The sequence below is a fragment of the Balaenoptera ricei genome, chromosome 8 (assembly GCF_028023285.1).
Source record: "Balaenoptera ricei isolate mBalRic1 chromosome 8, mBalRic1.hap2, whole genome shotgun sequence".
NCBI lineage: Eukaryota > Metazoa > Chordata > Mammalia > Artiodactyla > Balaenopteridae > Balaenoptera > Balaenoptera ricei.
Genome location: NC_082646.1, coordinates 34,302,287 through 34,320,541, shown reverse-complemented (window position 1 = coordinate 34,320,541; position 18,255 = coordinate 34,302,287). Strand labels below are relative to the sequence as shown.

The 18,255-nt window shown below is 34.8% G+C and overlaps 1 protein-coding gene across 1 annotated transcript in view; it reads left to right on the top strand.

Annotated features, from left to right (window-relative positions):
• Positions 1 to 18,255, top strand: part of CEP126 (centrosomal protein 126) — a 101,742-nt gene that overhangs the window by 65,974 nt on the left and 17,513 nt on the right. The window contains 1 exon segment of the mRNA XM_059929889.1: positions 14,980 to 15,178. Coding sequence (XP_059785872.1) covers positions 14,980 to 15,178 — 199 coding nt within the window.

Genomic DNA, 18,255 nt, shown 5'->3' with positions numbered 1-18,255 from the left:
TGGGTAAGTGACCTGGAAGATAAAATAGTGGAAATAACTACCACAAAGCAGAATAAACAAAAAAGAATGAAAAGAAATGAAGACAGCCTAAGAGACTTCTGGGACAACATTAAACACACCACCATTCGCATTACAGGGGTCCAAGAAGGAGAAGATAGAGAGAAAGGACCCGGGAAAATATTTGAAGAGATTATAGTTGAAAACTTCCCTAACATGGGAAAGGAAATAACCACCCAAGTCCAGGAAGCGCAGAGAGTCTCAGGCAGGATAAACCCAAGGAGAAACACGCCGAGACACATTCTAATCAAATTGACAAAAAATTAAAGACAAAGAAAAATTATTGAAAGCAACAAGGGAAAAACAACAAATAACATACAAGGGAACTCCCATAAGGTTAACAGCTGATTTCTCAGCAGAAACTCTACAAGCCAGAAGGGAGTGGCATGATATACTTAAAGTGATGAAAGGGAAAAACCTACAACCAAGATTACTCTACCTGGCAAGAATCTCATTCAGATTTAACGGAGAAATCAAAAGCTTTACAGACAAGCAAAAGCTAAGAGAATTCAGCACCACCAGACGAGCTTTGCAACAGATGCTAAAGGAACTTCTCTAAGTGGGAAACACAAGAGAAGAAAAGGACCTACAAAAACAAACCCATAACAATTAAGAAAATGGTAATAGGAACATACGTATTGATAATTACCTTTAACGTGATGGATTAAATGCTCCAACCAAAAGACACAGGCTTGCTGAATGGATACAAAAACAAGACCCATATATATGCTGTCTACAAGAGACCCACTTCAGACCTAGGGACACATACAGATTGAAAGTGAGAGGATGGAAAAAGATATTCCATGCAAATGGAAATCAAAAGAAAGCTGGAGTAGCCATACTCATATCAGATAAAATAGACTTTAAAGAATGTTATAAGAGACAAGGAAGGACACTACATAATGATCAAGGGATCAATCCAAGAAGGAGATAGAACAATTATGAATATATATGCACCCAACATAGGAGCACATCAATACAAAAGGCAACTGCTAACAGCTATAAAAGAGGAAATCAACAGTAACACAATAATAGTGGGGGACGTTAACACCTCACTTACAACAATGGACAGATCATCCAGACAGACAATTAATAAGGAAACACAAGCTTCAAATGACACAATAGACCAGATAGATTTAATTGATATTTATAGGACATTCCATCTGGAAACAGCAGATTACACTTTCTTCTCAAGTGCACATGGAACATTCTCCAGGATAGATCACATCTTGGGTCACAGATCAAGCCTCAGTAAATTTGAGAAAACTGAAATCATATCAAGCATCTTTTCTGACGCTATGAGATTAGAAATCAATTACAGGGCAAAAAACGTAAAAAACACAAACACATGGAGGCTAAACAATACATTACTAAATAACCAAGAGATCACTGAAGAAATCAAAGAAGAAATTAAAAAATACCTAGTGACAAACTACAATAAAAACACAATGATTCAAAACCTTTTGGATGCAGCAAAAGCAGTTCTAAGAGGGAAGTTTATAGCAATAAGAGCCTACCTCAAGAAACAAGAAAAATCTCAAATAAACAATCTAACCTTACACCTAAAGGAACTAGAGAAAGAAGAACAAACAAAACCCATAGTTAGTAGAAGGAAAGAAATCATAAAGATCAGAGCAGAAATAAATGAAATAGAAACAAAGAAAACAGTACCAAAGATCAATAAAACTAAAAGCTGATTCTTTGAGAAGATAAACAAAATTGATAAATCATTGGCCACACTCATCAAGAAAAAGAGTGAGAGGACTCAAATCAATAAAATTAGAAATGAAAAAGGAGAAGTTACAACAGACACCACAGAAATACAAAGAATCCTAAGAGACTACTACAAGCAACTCTGTGCCAATAAAATGCACGACATGGAAGAAATGGACAAATTCTTAGAAAGGTATAACCTTCCAAGACTGAACCAGGAAGAAATAGAAAACATGAACAGACCAATCACAAGTAATGAAATTGAAACTGTGATTTAAAATCTTCCAACAAACAAAAGTCCAGGACCAGATGGCTTCACAGGTGAATTCTATCAAACATTTAGAGAGGAGCTAACACCTATTCTTCTCAAACTCTTCCAAAAAATTGCAGAAGAAGGAACACTCCCAAACTCATTCTATGAGGACACCGTCACCCTGATACAAAAACCGGACAAAGATACTACAAAAAAATAAAATTACAGACCAATAGCACTGATGAATATAGATGCAAAATTCCTCAACAAAACACTAGCAAACAGAATCCAGCAACACATTAAAAGGATCATACACCATGATCAAGTGGGATTTATCCCAGGGATGCAAGGATTCTTCAATATATGCAAATCAATCAATGTGATACACCATATTAACAAATTGAAGAATAAAAACCATGTGATCATCTCAGTAGATGCAGAAAAAGCTTTTGACAAAATTCAACACTGATTTATGATAAAAAAAAAAACTCTTCAGAAAGTAGGCATAGAGGGGACCTACTGCAACATAATAAAGGCCATATATGACAAACCCACAGCAAACATCATTCTCAATGGTGAAAAATTGAAAGCATTTCCTCTAAGATCAGGAATAAGACAAGGATGTCCACTCTTGCCACTATTATTCAACATAGTTTTGGAAGTCCTAGCCACGGCAATCAGAGAAGAAAAAGAAATAAAAGCAATACAAATTGGAAAAGAAGAAGTAAAAGTGTCACTGTTTGCAAATGACATGATACTATACATAGAGAATCCTAAAGATGCCACCAGAAAACTACTAGAGCTAATCAATGAATTCGGTAAAGTTGCAGGATACAAAATTAATGCACAGAAATCTCTTGCATTCCTATACACTAATGATGAAAAATCTGAAAGAGAAATTAAGGAAACACTCCCATTTACCATTGCAACACAAAGAATAAGATACCTAGGAATAAGCCTACGTAAGGAGGTAAAAGACCTGTATGCAGAAAACTATAAGACACTCATGAAAGAAATTTAAGATGATACAAACAGATGGAGAGATATACCATGTTCTTGGATTGGAAGAATCAACATTGTGAAAATCACTATACTACCCAAAGCCATCTACAGATTCAATGCACTCCCTATCAAATTACCAATGGCATTTTTTACAGAACTAGAACAAAAAATCTTAAAATTTGTATGGAGACACAAAAGACCCCGAATAGCCAAAGCAGTCTTGAGGGAAAAAAATGGAGCTGGAGGAATCAGACTCCCCAACTTCAGACTACACTACAAAGCTACAGTAATGAAGACAATATGGTACTGGCACAAAAACAGAAATATAGATCAGTGGAACAAGATAGAAAACCCAGAGATAAACCCACACACCTATGGTCAACTAGTCTATGACAAAGGAGGCAAGGATATACAATGGAGAAAAGACAGTCTCTTCAATAAGTAGTTTTGGGAAAACTGGACAGATACATGTACAAGAACGAAATTAGAACACTCCCTAACACCATACACAAAAATAAACTCAAAATGTATTAGAGACCTAAATGTAAGACCGGACACTATAAAGCTCTTAGAGGAAAACATAGGAAGAACACTCTTTAACATAAATCACAGCAAGATCTTTGTTGATCCACCTCATAGAGTAATGGAAATAAAAACAAAAATAAACAAATGGGACCTAATGAAACTTCAAAGCTTTTGCACAGCAAAGGAAACTACAAACAAGATGAAAAGACCACCCTCAGAATGGGAGAAAATATTTGCAAATGAATCAATGGACAAAGAATTAATCTCCAAAATATATAAACAGCTTATGCACCTCAATATTATAAAAATAAACAACCCAATCAAAAATGGGAAGAAGACCTAAATAGACATTTCTCCAAAAAAGACATACAGACGGCCAAGAGGCACATGAAAAGCTTCTCAACATCACTAATTATTAGAGAAATGCAAATCAAAACTACAATGAGGTATCACCTCACACCAGTTAGAATGGGCATCATCAGAAAATCTACAAACAACAAATGCTGGAGAGGGTATGGAGAAAAAGGAACCCTCTTGCACTGTTGGTGGGAATGTAAATTGATACAGCCACTATGGAGAACAGTATGGAGGTTCCTTAAAAAACTGAAAATAGAATTACCATATGACCCAGCAATCCAACTACTGGGCATATACCCAGAGAAAACCATAATTCAAAAAGACACATGCACCCCAATGTTCATTGCAGCACTATTTACAATAGCCAGGTCATGAATGCATCCTAAATGCCCATCGACAGATGAATGGATAAAGAAGAAGTGGTACATATATACAATGGAATATTACTCAGCCAGAAAAAGGAACGAAATTGGGTCATTTGTAGAGACATGGATGGATCTAGAGACTGTCATACAGAGTGAAGTAAGTCAGAAAGAGATAAACAAATACCGTGTGCTAACACATATATGTGGAACCTAGAAAAATGGTGCAGATGAACCGGTTTGCAGGGCAGAAATAGAGACACAGATATAGAGAACAAATGTGGACACCAAGGGGGGAAAGTGGCGGAGGGGTGGGTGGTTGTGAGATGAATTGGGAGATTGGGATTGACATATATACTAATATGTATGAAATAGATAACTAATAAGAACCTGTTGTATAAAAAAATAAATAGAATAATATTCAAAAATTAAAAAAAAAAAAAAGAAACTGACTCACAGGCATAGAAGACAAACTTTTGGTTACCAAAGGGGAAGGAGAGGATAAATTACAAATACGGGATTAACAGATACAAACCAGTATACATAAAATAGATAAGCAGCAAGGATTTACTGTATAGCTCAAGGAATTATATTCAATATCTGGTAATAACCTATAATGGAAATAATCTGGATATATATATATATATATATAAAACTGAATCACTTTACTGTATACCTAAAACTAACACTGTATTGTAAATCCACTATACTTCAATTAAAAAAAAAAAGGTCATTTCCTAAGAGAGAAAAAATAATAGAAAATATCAATGTGCTGGTTTTATGAAAAAATAAACAAAATTGATAAATCTTTAGCCAGGCTCAACAAGAAGAATAGAGAGAGGATCCAAATAAACACAATAAGAAAAGAAAAAGGAGAAATTACAACCAGTACCACAGAGATACAAAAAACCATAAGAGAATACTATTATCAGTTATATGCCAACAAACTGGACAACCTAGAAGAAATGGACAAATTTCTAGAAACATACAGCTTACCAAAACTGAGTCAAGAAGAAACAGACAATTTGAACAGACCAGTCACTAGAAGTGAAATCAAATTTGCGATTAAAAAAAAAACTCCCAGCAAACAAAATTCCAGGACGGGACAGCTTCACAGGGGAATTCTATCAAATGTATAAAGAAGAACTAATACCTGTCCTAATCAAACTATTCCAAAAACTTTAAGAGGATGGAACACTCCCAGATTCATTCTACAAGGCCACCCTTACTGTGATACCAAAACCAGGCAAAGACACTACAAAAAAATATAATTAAAGGCCAGTATTTTTTATGAATATAGATGCAGAAATCTTCAACAAAATATTCACAAACTAAATCCAACAATACATAAAAATGATCATATATCATGATCAAGTTGGATTTATTCCAGGTTCACAAGAATAGTTCACATACACAAATCAATCACTAGGATCCACCACATTAACAAAAGGAAAGATAAAAATTATGATTTTCTCAATAGATACAGAAGAAGTATTTAACAAATTCAATATCTATTTATGATAAAAACTCTCATCAAAGTGTGTATAGAGGGAACATATCTCAACATAATAAAGGTCATTTACAACAAACCCACAGCCAAATCATACTCAACTGTGAAAAATGAAAGTTTTCCTTTAAAATCAGGAACAAGACAAGAATGCCCACTTTTGGTGCTTCTGTTTAACATAGTATTGGAAGTCCTAACCACAGCAATCAGACAAAAAAAGTGATAAAAGATATGCAGATTTGAAGAGGAAGAGGTAAAACTGTCACTATTTGCAGATGACATGACACTCTATATAGAGTACCCATAAAGTCTCCACCCAAGAACTATTAGAACTAATGAATTCAGAAAGGTTGCAGGATACAAGAATAATATACAGAAATCTGTTGTCTTTCTATACACTAGTAATGAAATATCAGAAAGAGAAAGTAAACAATCCTGTTTATAATCACATTAAAAAAATAAAATACTTAGGAATAAACTTAACCAAGGAGGTGAGAGACCTGTACTCTGAAAACTATAAAACACTGATAAAGGAAATTGAAGATGATCCAAAGAAATGGAAGGATATCCCATGCTTTTAGATTGGAGGGAATGATATTATTAAAATAGACGTACTGCCCAAAGCAATCTACAGATTTAATGCACTCTCTATCAAAATACCCATGACATTTTTCATAGAACTAGAACAAATAATCCTAAAATGTATATAGAATCACAAAAGATGCTGAATTGCCAAAGCAATCCTGAGAAAGAACAAAGCTAGAGGCATAACCCTCCCAGACTTCAGACTATACTACAAAGCTACAGAAATCAAAACAATGTGGTATTAGCACAACAAGAGACACATAGATTAATGGAACAGAACAGAGAGCCCAGAAATAAACCCACACACTTATGGTAAATTAACCAATGACAAAGGAGGCAAGAATATACAATGGAGAAAAGACACATGGTCCAGGGAAAACTGGACAGCTACACGTAAAAGGATGAAATTAAAACATTCTCTAACACTGTATACAAAAATAAACTCTAAATGGATTAAAGACCTAAATGTAAGACTGGAAACCATAAAACTCCTAGAAGAAAACGTAAAGGTAATGCTCTTTGACATAAATTATAGCAATATTTTTTTGGATCTGTCTCCTAAAGCAACGGAAATAAGAGCAAAAATAAACAAATGGGATCTAATTAAACATAAAACCCTTTGCACAACAAAGGAAACCATAGACAAAGCAAAAAGACAACCTACTGAATGGGAGAAAATATTTGTAAATAATATGACTGATAAGGGGTTAATAGCCAAAATATATAAACAGCTCAACTCAATACAGCAAAAAGAAACAACCCAATCAAAAAACAGATAGAAGACCTGAATGGATGTTTTTCCAAAGAAGACATACAGATGGCCAACAGGCATATGAAAAGATGCTCAACATCACTTTCGAATTAGTAGAGAAATGCAAATCAAAACCACAATGACGTATCACCTTACACCTGTCAGAATGGCCATCATCAAGATGTATACAAATAACAAATATTGAAGAGGATGTGGAGAAAAGGGAACCCTAGTACACTATTGGTGGGAATGTAAGTTGGTGCAGCCACTATGGGAAACAGTATGGAGATTCCTCAAAAAACTAAAAATAAAACTACCGTATGATCCAGTAATTCCACTATTGGGTATATATCTGGAAAAAATGAAGTCACTAATTCGAAAACATACATACACCCCAATGTTCATAGCAGCACAGTTTACAATAGCCAAGACATGGAAGCATCCCAGGTTCCCAGATGATTGGATTAAGAAGATGTGTTTTGGGGGCTTCCCTGGTGGCGCAGTGGTTGAGAGTCTGCCTGCCAATGCAGGGGACACGGGTTCAAGCCCTGGTCTGGGGAGATGCCACATGCCACGGAGCAACTAGGCCCGTGAGCCACAACTACTGAGCCTGCGCATCTGTAGCCTGTGCTCCGCGACAAGAGAGGCCGTGATAGTGAGAGACCCACGCACAGCGATGAAGAGTGGCGCCCGCTTGCCGCAACTAGAGAAAGCCCTTGCACAGAAACAAAGACCCAACACAGCCAAAAATAAATAAATAAAATAAAGAATTATTAGGAAAAAAAAAAAGGATGTGTTTTATATATGTGGTGGAATATTACTCAGCCATAAAAAATAATGAAATTCTGCCATTTGCAGCAACATGGATGGACCTAGAGAATAAAATGCTTAGTGAAATAAGTCAGACAAAGACAAATACTGTATGATATTACTTATATGTGGAATCTAAATAATAATACGTATGAATGTACATGCAAAACAGAAAGACACACAGATAGAGAAACAAACTTGTGGTTGCCAGAGGGGAAGAGGGGAAGGACAAATTAGGGATATGAGATTAACTGATACAAACTACTATATATAAAATAGATAAACAACAAGAATATACTGTATAGCATAGGAAATTATGCCCATTATCTTACAATAACCTGTAATGGAGCATAATCTGCAAAAATACTGAATCAGGTGCCATATACCTGAATTTAACACAATATTATAGATCAACAAAAAATAAATTAATTTTTAAAAAATAAGAGTAGTGTGATAGGTTTCATATAGAATAAAATGTCCCTTGATAGCAAAAACAAAATTGGAGTATGGACAGAACAGTGCAGGAAAATCAAGAGGTATCCAGCCATGAGTTTAAAAGGACTTACGTTAAAAGGGTGGTAGTGAAATAGAAAAGAAAGACAGAAGGAAAAGATATTTCATGGAAAGACTAGATTATGAGTTTGGTGTATGGTGGAATAATGAAAATGAAAAAAACAGAAAAATCAAAAGAAGCTGAAATTTTGAGTCTTTGATATTTGAAGGAATTTGGTGACTTTAAAAATTAAAAACGTAATGAAATGGTACAGGTTTGGCAAGATATTATTAAACTTCATTTGAGCCTTCTGAATTTAGGGAATAAATATCCAAGTAGAAATGTATAAAACCAGTTTGACCTAAGATGAAACAGGATGTCAAGGCTATAGAAATAAATTTTAAAGTCCTGATTGTGTATGTTGCTCAATTTTTATGTGTACTTATGTCTCCCCAACCAGATTGTAGTATTGTAGAGAACAATGGCTAAATCTTACACATGCAGATATTCCCTATGGTGCTTAGCTCAGTGCTATGCATGATGGAGGTATTCAATAAATACTTTGAATAGAGACACATCACTGGCATAATGAAAACTTCTCAGAGGATATAAACTTGACCTGAAGTTTAATAGATGAGAAACATATTCATCAGAGACATTGAGAGGGAACTCCAGAAAGAGGGAACTCCAGAAAGAGGGAACAAGTAGTGTGTGAAAAGGAATGAAGGTATGAAAGGACATGTTGTATTAAGGGAGCTGAAAGTAAGTAGTTCATTTTGTGGGGGTTTTTTGTTTGTTTTTATTTTATTTTATTTTATTTTATTTTGGAGCATAGCTGATTAACATTGTTGTGTTAGTTTCAGGTGTACAGCAAAGTGATTCAGTCATACATATACATGTATCTATTCTTTTGCAATTTATTTTCCCATTTAGGTTATTACAGAATATTGAGCAGTGTTCCTTGTGCTATACAGTAGGTCCTTGCTGGTTATCTATTTTAAATAAAGTAGTGTGTACATGTCAATCCCAAACTCCCAGTCTATCCCTCCCCCCCACCCTTCCCCGCTGGTAACCATAAGTTCATAGGTAGTTCATTTTGACTAGTGTGTACAGTGAGAGATTGTAGGCAGTTAGGTTGTTTAGAAAGGAAGCCATAAGTTAAATCATGAAGAGCCTTGTTAAGGAGTTTGTCCTAAAAACAATTGCTGAAAAATTTGAACCAAGCATATAACATTTACATTTTAGGAATATTGCCAGAATGAGAATGAGTAACGTAAGACTAAAAGTGGGAAAATCAGATAAAATGGTACTTTATTTAATGAAAACAATGGCTTCTTAAGACCTGTTTAGGAGGTAGAATCAATGTGATTTGGTAACTTTTTAAGAACTGAAAGGTGAATGGGAGGAATCAAGGATGACTCTGGAGATGGAGTTTGGTCAGTTAATGGATAGTGAAACCATTTATCAAAATAAGGACCATTCAGTACAAAGAGGTTTAAGGGAGAGAGTAACTGGAAGGATGATGATAAACTATGAGTTTGAGACACTTATGGGCTATTCTGGAGTCAATTTCTCATTTGTGAGATGCCTGGGCCATGAATCTATATTGATATATGATATATGATTGATATATGATATGATCTATATGATAGTTGTCAATGAACGAATGAAGTTAAAGCCATGGTTCAATACCCACCAGTGGGAGTCTTGGTTCAGCTAAACAATCAAACTCCCATGACTACAATAGACCAGGTTTGGCCTCAATTAGAAGACATAAAACATTGCATGATAGGCAACATTCTTCAACAGGAGGACTTTTCATGGCATGCCACAAAACAGTCAAAGGGCTGATCTTTGCTGTGCCCCTATTCCCACAAGTGATGACATCACAATGCGCAGACAGCCACCCTGGGTTAGAAATCCCATGTTCCAAAAAGAAGCCAATATTTCTTGTAATGGCTCTATATGAATAGTTTCCATGCAAGAGATATGTCCAGTTGTAAGAATTACCACACTCAGGGAAACCTAAAGCTATAGCTTCCTACCAGGTATCTATGATTTATTCACAGTCGTCCCAGTACAGATACAGTTTACCAATGAAGGGTCATTTTTTACATAGTCAATGTGCCTGAAACACAGTTCAAGGCCTGCTAATAATCCAGGGAACAGAGTTAGAAAATTAACCCAAAGTTGAATTGGTCCACAGAGGATGGATTTTATTAACCCTTCACTCACATACAGATACAGATAAGATCACACAGACAGTATAAATAAGATTACACACAGAGTATGGATAGATAAGCAAAGAAGAGGATGACATAACTCTCAAAATTCCAGCATATCCAAGCAAAGAAAGAGGAGCTCGAAAAAGACCCTGAGAAGAAACAACCAGAGAAGTCAGAAAATAACCAGAAATGTATGATGATATGGAAATAAAGGGAATTAAAGTCAGGAAAGATAGTGGTCAAGAACTGTCTAGGTCTGCAATTAGGTCAATTAGTTAATCGCTAGCAAAAGCAGTACATTGGAGCAGTAGAGGTAGAAGCCACATAGCAGTATGTTAAGGAACAAATGGAAGTTGCGGCAGTGAACACAGTATAATTTTAGAGTATTCTGTGGAAAGTTTTGTCTGAAAAGGAAGATTACAGACAATTAGTGGGGGTGGGGGGTTAGGGTCAAGGGGAATTTAGAGTGATAAAAAATTCCAAATCATTTAGTATAGAAGTAATGTGCATTTTTGTATACAGGTTTTCTTCACTATTAGGTTTCTTTTTCTGTGTATTATTACCCTTTGTGTTATCAGATATTTTCAATTAAAAAAGCTCTTTTGCATTATGAATGAAAGGATAGACTTATTTGTTCAACAATGTACAGTTCCTTAAAGTCTTAGAAGAGATAACGTGTCAGACAACTTTGATTTCCCTGTAGCACAAATATGTAGTTATCATTATACCAAATCTTGCTAAGACCATTATATCAACTTTGTTTTATGAGAAATTATCTCCATTCTAAATTAGAATACAGAGTTTTCAGTTATTATTGTAATATACTATTATGACTATGACTTCATGATATTTATATCTACCTATACGTACACACACATAAATTTTATGTGTTTGGAAAACAACAAATGTATACAATTTATAGAGAGAACACTATTGTTTACTTATTTAAAAGTTGAACTCCTCTCCACGGATAACTAACAGTATTAAATAATGTATGTGAAAATGCTTTGTAAACTATAAAATGCTATACTATAAATATGACAGCTTGGAATATTAAAGATCAAGTATTGGGTTAATAGAAATATTTATATGTACTCTTATTGAAAATATAATTAAACTACAAATACTTATAAGCTATTCGCACATTAAAAATACATTTTCTGTACAATATAAGCCTAAAATGTGTTAGAGAATAAAGTAATGTCAAGAAACAGGGAGCTTCCAAAGAAGGGGAGGTATATCAGTACTCACAAATGATTATTCTAATGTAGAAAATATTAGTGGTAGATTAAAATAATTTAAGATGTTGTAATGTGATAATCTAAAGGAGAAAAAAATTGTATGAAAAAAAATGGAGGGCATTCAATGCTTAAGCCTCAAGAAAAATCAGAGACTTATGTCCATATGAAAATAAAAGCTACTTAGGAAATAATGAGATATAAGAATATTAATAAATGACTAATAAAAATAAAAGCCTTCCATCACAACCAAATCCTTATCACAAAGATAATGTACTTGACCGTTCTGGTAGACGTAGGGTAAAATAAGGTATATTTTCCCCATATTTTTATACTTTAAAATGATGTTATTAGATATCTATCTCCAATATCCATGCATTTGTGGTGAGACAGTTGATCCTGAACCACAGGCTACCCTGAGAAATCTGACCAGAGCTGAGCAGTAATCTATTTGACCTCTTTTTGCCCTTTGTACCAGTACTTTAAACCAGATTTTCTAGCCCATATTCATTATCTGTATGACTATCAGACTTCTGAGAGGTGAAAATACTCTAAGTGCAAGGAATGAGAAAGGGGAACCTGAATAAGTAAGCTATGTACATTTCTCAGCTCATGAGAGGACACTGGTTGATCAGAAGAACATCATGCATGGACCCTCAGAACAAAACATAATATGAATTGAAAGCCTCGAGGCAGCCCAATAAATCAAAAAACCATCTTAATAAGACTGTATCTCTACTTCCTGTTCAAATGCTTTTCCACCTGTGCAGATCCATTCCTGCCTGTCCAGCTGTCTCCATACCTGATCCCCACTTACCTGATCAGCTGTCTCCTTTAAGCGCCCCATTGCTGTCCCACCATTCCCAAATTCTTCCTAGCTATCCAACTGTTTCTCCCACCCACCAGCCCCATACCCTGCCTATCTGTCCATCTGTCCCCTCTACTCTTCCAAAGAACTTCTTACCAGCCCCATTACTGTCCTACCCATTCAAATATCTTCCTCGCCCTCCATCCCCAGTTACTTCCACCTTTTCTAGCAGTTTCCCTCATCTACCAGCCCCAATTCCTTCTGGTCCACCTGACTATTTACCCCACCCACCCCGAGGTTCACCAGTCATTCCTGATTCTGACTCACAGAGTAAGTTATTTTACAAAACTTTCAGACCCAAACATTTCCTTCCAGCACAATGTTCTACCCCAACGACTCTAATGCCGGCCCTTGTTCATCGTTCCCTTCTAGCTCAACTGATTGTTTCCCCAACCCCTTTGGAAGGTCTCCCTGTTTTGAAGTCTTCCTGTTTGTCCAGTCATCCCCCTCATCAACCAATCCCCACTCTTTCTTCTATCACTCCATTGCCTGAACATCCTGCTAGCTTAGACCATTTTCAGTCAGTCCAGCAATCTGTCCCACAAACCATAACATTGTCAAATCTGCCCCAGGCCTTTGTAGATCATCCACCTACATCAGTTTTCTCCCATCCACCTCCCTGTCATTCTCCATCCTCTTCTTTGTCTTCATCTCCTTCTACTTCCGTATCCTCTTCTTCATCCTCTATACAGTTTTCTTCCTCTTCATCTGTTCTTTCCTCTCCTTCACCTTCCTCTTCTACCTCTCCATTCTTACCTCTTTCATCTATCCCTCTTTTTTCCTCTCCTTTGCATTCATCTCCCTCTCTGTATTTGCCTCCAACAAATTTAGATTTCCCGTCTCCAATTCCTCCTCTTTCTTCTTCCTTTATGATTTCTTCTTCCTTTCCCCCAATGCTTCACTCTTCCTCTCTTTCTACCTCCCCATCTCCTTTTATTCCTATCCATTCCTTCAATCCTCCTCATGAATTGAAAGTAGAGAAGAGAAGAGAAGCAAGTGGAGTAGAGAAGAAAGAAATAGAGAAGAAAAAGTTGACAGACGACAACTTTAAAGGTAAATAAATTTAGTTTATTAGATATTTTGTAGATTTAGCAATATTTCATTTGGGAAGGGTGACTGAAGGGGAAGGAATATGTAAGAGTAGGAAACCTAAAAGCGAGAGAGAGGAACGTATTCTCAGTGTTCAGGAACTTGTGTTAAGTACCTTTTTGCTCTTGTTGATCCCTCTGTGGTCACAAAATTATAGTCAGGAATCTAGTAATCATTGACTTTGACTATTCCAGTCTGTCCAAATAAAGATATATATGGGTATTGGAGATAGATATATGTCACATGTGGCCATGTGTCACCTTCCAAAACATTTGAATTCTCATTGAACTGGGAATAATTCCAATGAATTGGGAATAAGTACCCTTGGGATTCACACTACTGGCCCTAATGCAACAGCAGTCAGCTATTTGATATACTTCACCCCCCCAAAAAAAAATTCTTCCTTTGTTCTTTTCACTTTGTACATATATTGAAATGTTACATGCTATAAGTTTCCAGAAGATTCGAAATTCTAAAAGAAGATGATGTCATCCACAATAATTTGGGGATGGCACTTTAATACACTAAAAATAAAGGTACCCCCCTCTGTGGCGTGAAAACCATGCTTATATTTGTGGTACAACTGAAAACAAATATGTACACTCTCCTCCATGCAATAAAATCCAAGCTTCCAAACCTAGTAAAGTTAGATGGAAATTCCTGTCTACCCTAACAAGAAATTTTATTTTCTATCTGCTTGAATCTTCAACCAACTCTATTAGGGTTATAGGGATACCTACCATCCATGACATCAACTCAGAACTAAAGGTAAGCAGCATATCATTATCCAGATAGAAATTCTCTTAAAGAACTGAGGACTGACTCTATACATCTACAGGAATTACTTCTATATCTATCCCAAACAATAGATAGAGGAATAGGATTTAATAATCAAAGCCATGAATAATTGGATATTCCTACATGAAGACGGAGTGCTTTATTGGCACTGTAATCTCACATCCATTTTTATTCTACTGTTGACTCTTTGAAATTCCCATTCTAATATGTCTATATATTTCTCCAATATCCTTATATGTGATTATCTGGACACACACACACACACACACACACATACATATGAATATGTCATATGTATGCTAACTTTATTTAAATGTACTAAACATTTTTTATGTATGGTTCACAGAGTTATAGATAATTCCTTGCCTTCATCATTGTCAAAAAATGATCACAAGCAACAGAAACATCTCCTATCCAAAATCAATTGTGATAAAGAAATGAAGGAAAACAGCAAAGCAAACTTGACTACTAACAAAGATGCATTCCAGCTTAAACTGGAGGAAACTCGGAAACTCCTAGAAGATCAGCATCTAAGCAGTTTGCAAGTATGAAACTCTAAATACATTATTAATATTTTAATATCTAGCAATAATTCTGTCCCATTTTTGCAGTGTTCTCCACTAAAGAAATGTATACCACTAGCCAAGGGTATGTTTGGATGAATCAGCACAAATTCATCACAGATACTAGTGAAATAAGTTTTTAGTATTTTTTTTTAACCTTTTACTCCATTTTTCTCTCTGCTTTTATTCTTATTTTTCCATCTCTCATATTTAGAAAAATATGCTTCATGGATGCTATTTTCTGAAAAACATGAAAGCTATTTGAAAGTATAATGTAATATAAGTAACATTATTAAAGACTGGATTATAAAAAGCAACTTGAAAATTATAATACATATGGACATTAGGTTCTTAATGAAAATATGGCACAATTAGCTAGAAATGGTGTCTCTATTCTGACTCTAATATGGTATTTACTTTGGTTTTTCCCACAAATGAGTATGGAGTTCATACTAAATTTCCTGAAATGTTCATGCACTTTATTTTTTATGAGTAATTACACACAGGTATGAGATTCTTAGTAGGCTGATATCAAGATTAAATTCATAACCTTGGCCTAATTTATCCAATAACTGAGCAATTGTGGCAAGACTAGAAAAGTGAAGCAGGAGACTTCTTCTGGCTATGATGAAGTGCCTTCCTGCCATAAACAACTATAATTCTGAATAAATAATATGAAACAATTATTTTTAGACAGTATAGAACAGGTAGTATAAGATATGATCATGAAAAAAAAGGGAAACAAATGAGGTAAGCCCTATGATCACATAAGCTTTTTACCTGGACATGTCCTCTGGACAAGCCTAAAAAAATTCCACAGGTATTCCAACTACCTGTCAAAAAAAAACCCAACCCTTTCTTAAAGAAGATTGAAATCTAGACATACAGCATAATGTTCACAACGTCCAACACTCAATCAGAACTTACTAGACATGTGAAAAAGCAGAAACCTATATGACCCATAACCAGGAGAAAAATTAGCCAATATAATCAGACACATAAATGACAGAGATAACAGAATTATCAGGCAAGAATTTAAAATAACTTTCTAAATATTTTCAAGGAATTAAAGAAAAATGAACATAATGAAAATGAAATTTTTGGAAGAACCAAATAGAACTTCTAGATCTGAAAACATATTATCTGAGATTAAAATTACACTGGATGGACTTAACAGAGCAGGCATTACAGACAAAAAGATCAGTGGACCGAAATCATCCAAACTGAAGCACTGGGAGAAAAAAGACGGAAAAATATATAACAAAATGTTAGTGACCTGAGGGACAATATCTAAATCTAACATACATTTAATTTAAATCTCACAAAGGGGAGAGGGAATGTTTAAAGAAAACAGTGGCTGAAAATGTTTCAAACTTGATGAAACTATAAATCCACAAATCAAAGAAGCTCAACAAACTCCAAGAAGGATAAGTGTGCACCCATGTGCATGTGCACACACCCCCCTCACAAAAGCACATGAAAATTAGATTAAGCTAGAGGGGGAAAAAGATGTATTACGTGCAGGTGAACAAAGATAAGATGGACCATACTAACTTCAAGCCAGAAGACAGTGAAACAATATTTTTAAAGTTCTGAGAAAGAAAAAATACAACCAACTTATAATCTATATCTAACTAAAATGTCCTTCTAAGTGTCCTTCTAAAATGAAGGCAAAATAAGCATTTTCAAACAAACATCAGCTGAACACAACTATGTTACACCAGTATCTGCACTATAAGAAATTCTCCCAGAAGTTTTTCAGGCAGAATGAAAATGATAACAGATGAAAACTCAGATCTATAGTGACAGAAAACAGATTAGTGGTTGTTAATGGGTAAGTATTGACTACAAAGAAGCAAGAGGGAAATTTCAACAGATGGAAAGGTTCTAAAATATTTCAGTATGATAGTTATGGGTAAATAATTTGTCAAAACCTATTGAACTATACATTTTAAATGAGTGCATTTTATTGTAGATAAGTATATCTCAATAAAGTTGATTTAAAAACTAAAACACAAGGCATGTTAAGTCTAGTACAGTTTATATCAGTAACTTACAAGCAAAACTTGAAGCTGATCATAATGTTTCATTTTTTAGTGTAAGAAAAATTCTGAGGGAAATAATTGTATAATTTAGTGAAATCAGAAGTTGCTGAACTTCTTCTGAGGTGCTTTAGGAAATGAAGCCATCACAGACCTATGCGAAGAGAAATCTTAAAGCCATGAACATCACACTTAAAGCTAGAAGGACCTTCTAACCCAGATTTCTATATCTCATTAGATGCAGTCTCAAAGAAATTCATATTAGAGTCATAGAGCTTTTAGGAGCCTCATTATCAAATAATATAACTCAATTCCAAAAACAGGCACTGAAGGAGCTGTGCTTTGATTTTTTTCTAGTTAGGTTGAGTGACCATCTCTTTAAAAAGATATCACAGCACTGAAGGATGTGACAGGCAGGGAGTAAATGCTAGTAATAGCAAACTCTTATGAATCATTTTCAAAACATTTCACAATAGTATATCAATAAGCATGAACTATACAAACTAAAATATTTTATCTCTAACTGATTTCATTGGTTTCTCAGTTTATTTGGGGGGCTAGAAAAATAATAAATTTTTGTTTAATACCAAAATGTTTAAATTTTCTAAAATTTGTGTAAAATTTTAAGGGAACTAATTTTCTTTGAGTCCATTTAACTTCTTGACTAGATTAACAATTTAAAGTCTTCTTGAATTTATTTCTACATATGTGATAGAGATTAATTCATTCTAAACATGTTATATATGTAAGAAATTAGAAATAGTTTTAAACATTGACTATACTTTGAAGTGATCATGAAATTTTATTAAAAACTGATAATTTCCATGAAATTTCATTGAAGTAGTGATGAGAACATGTAAGGAATTCATAGAAATTATTACTGTGCTAAATCTCCAAAATCGAGTCATTAAAATCAATCCTAAATCCACATTAGAGTTACCTGGGGAATTTAAAAATAATAATAATACCACCAGTACCTGGACCACATCCAAGTATTCAATCAGCAGGACCTGGCAT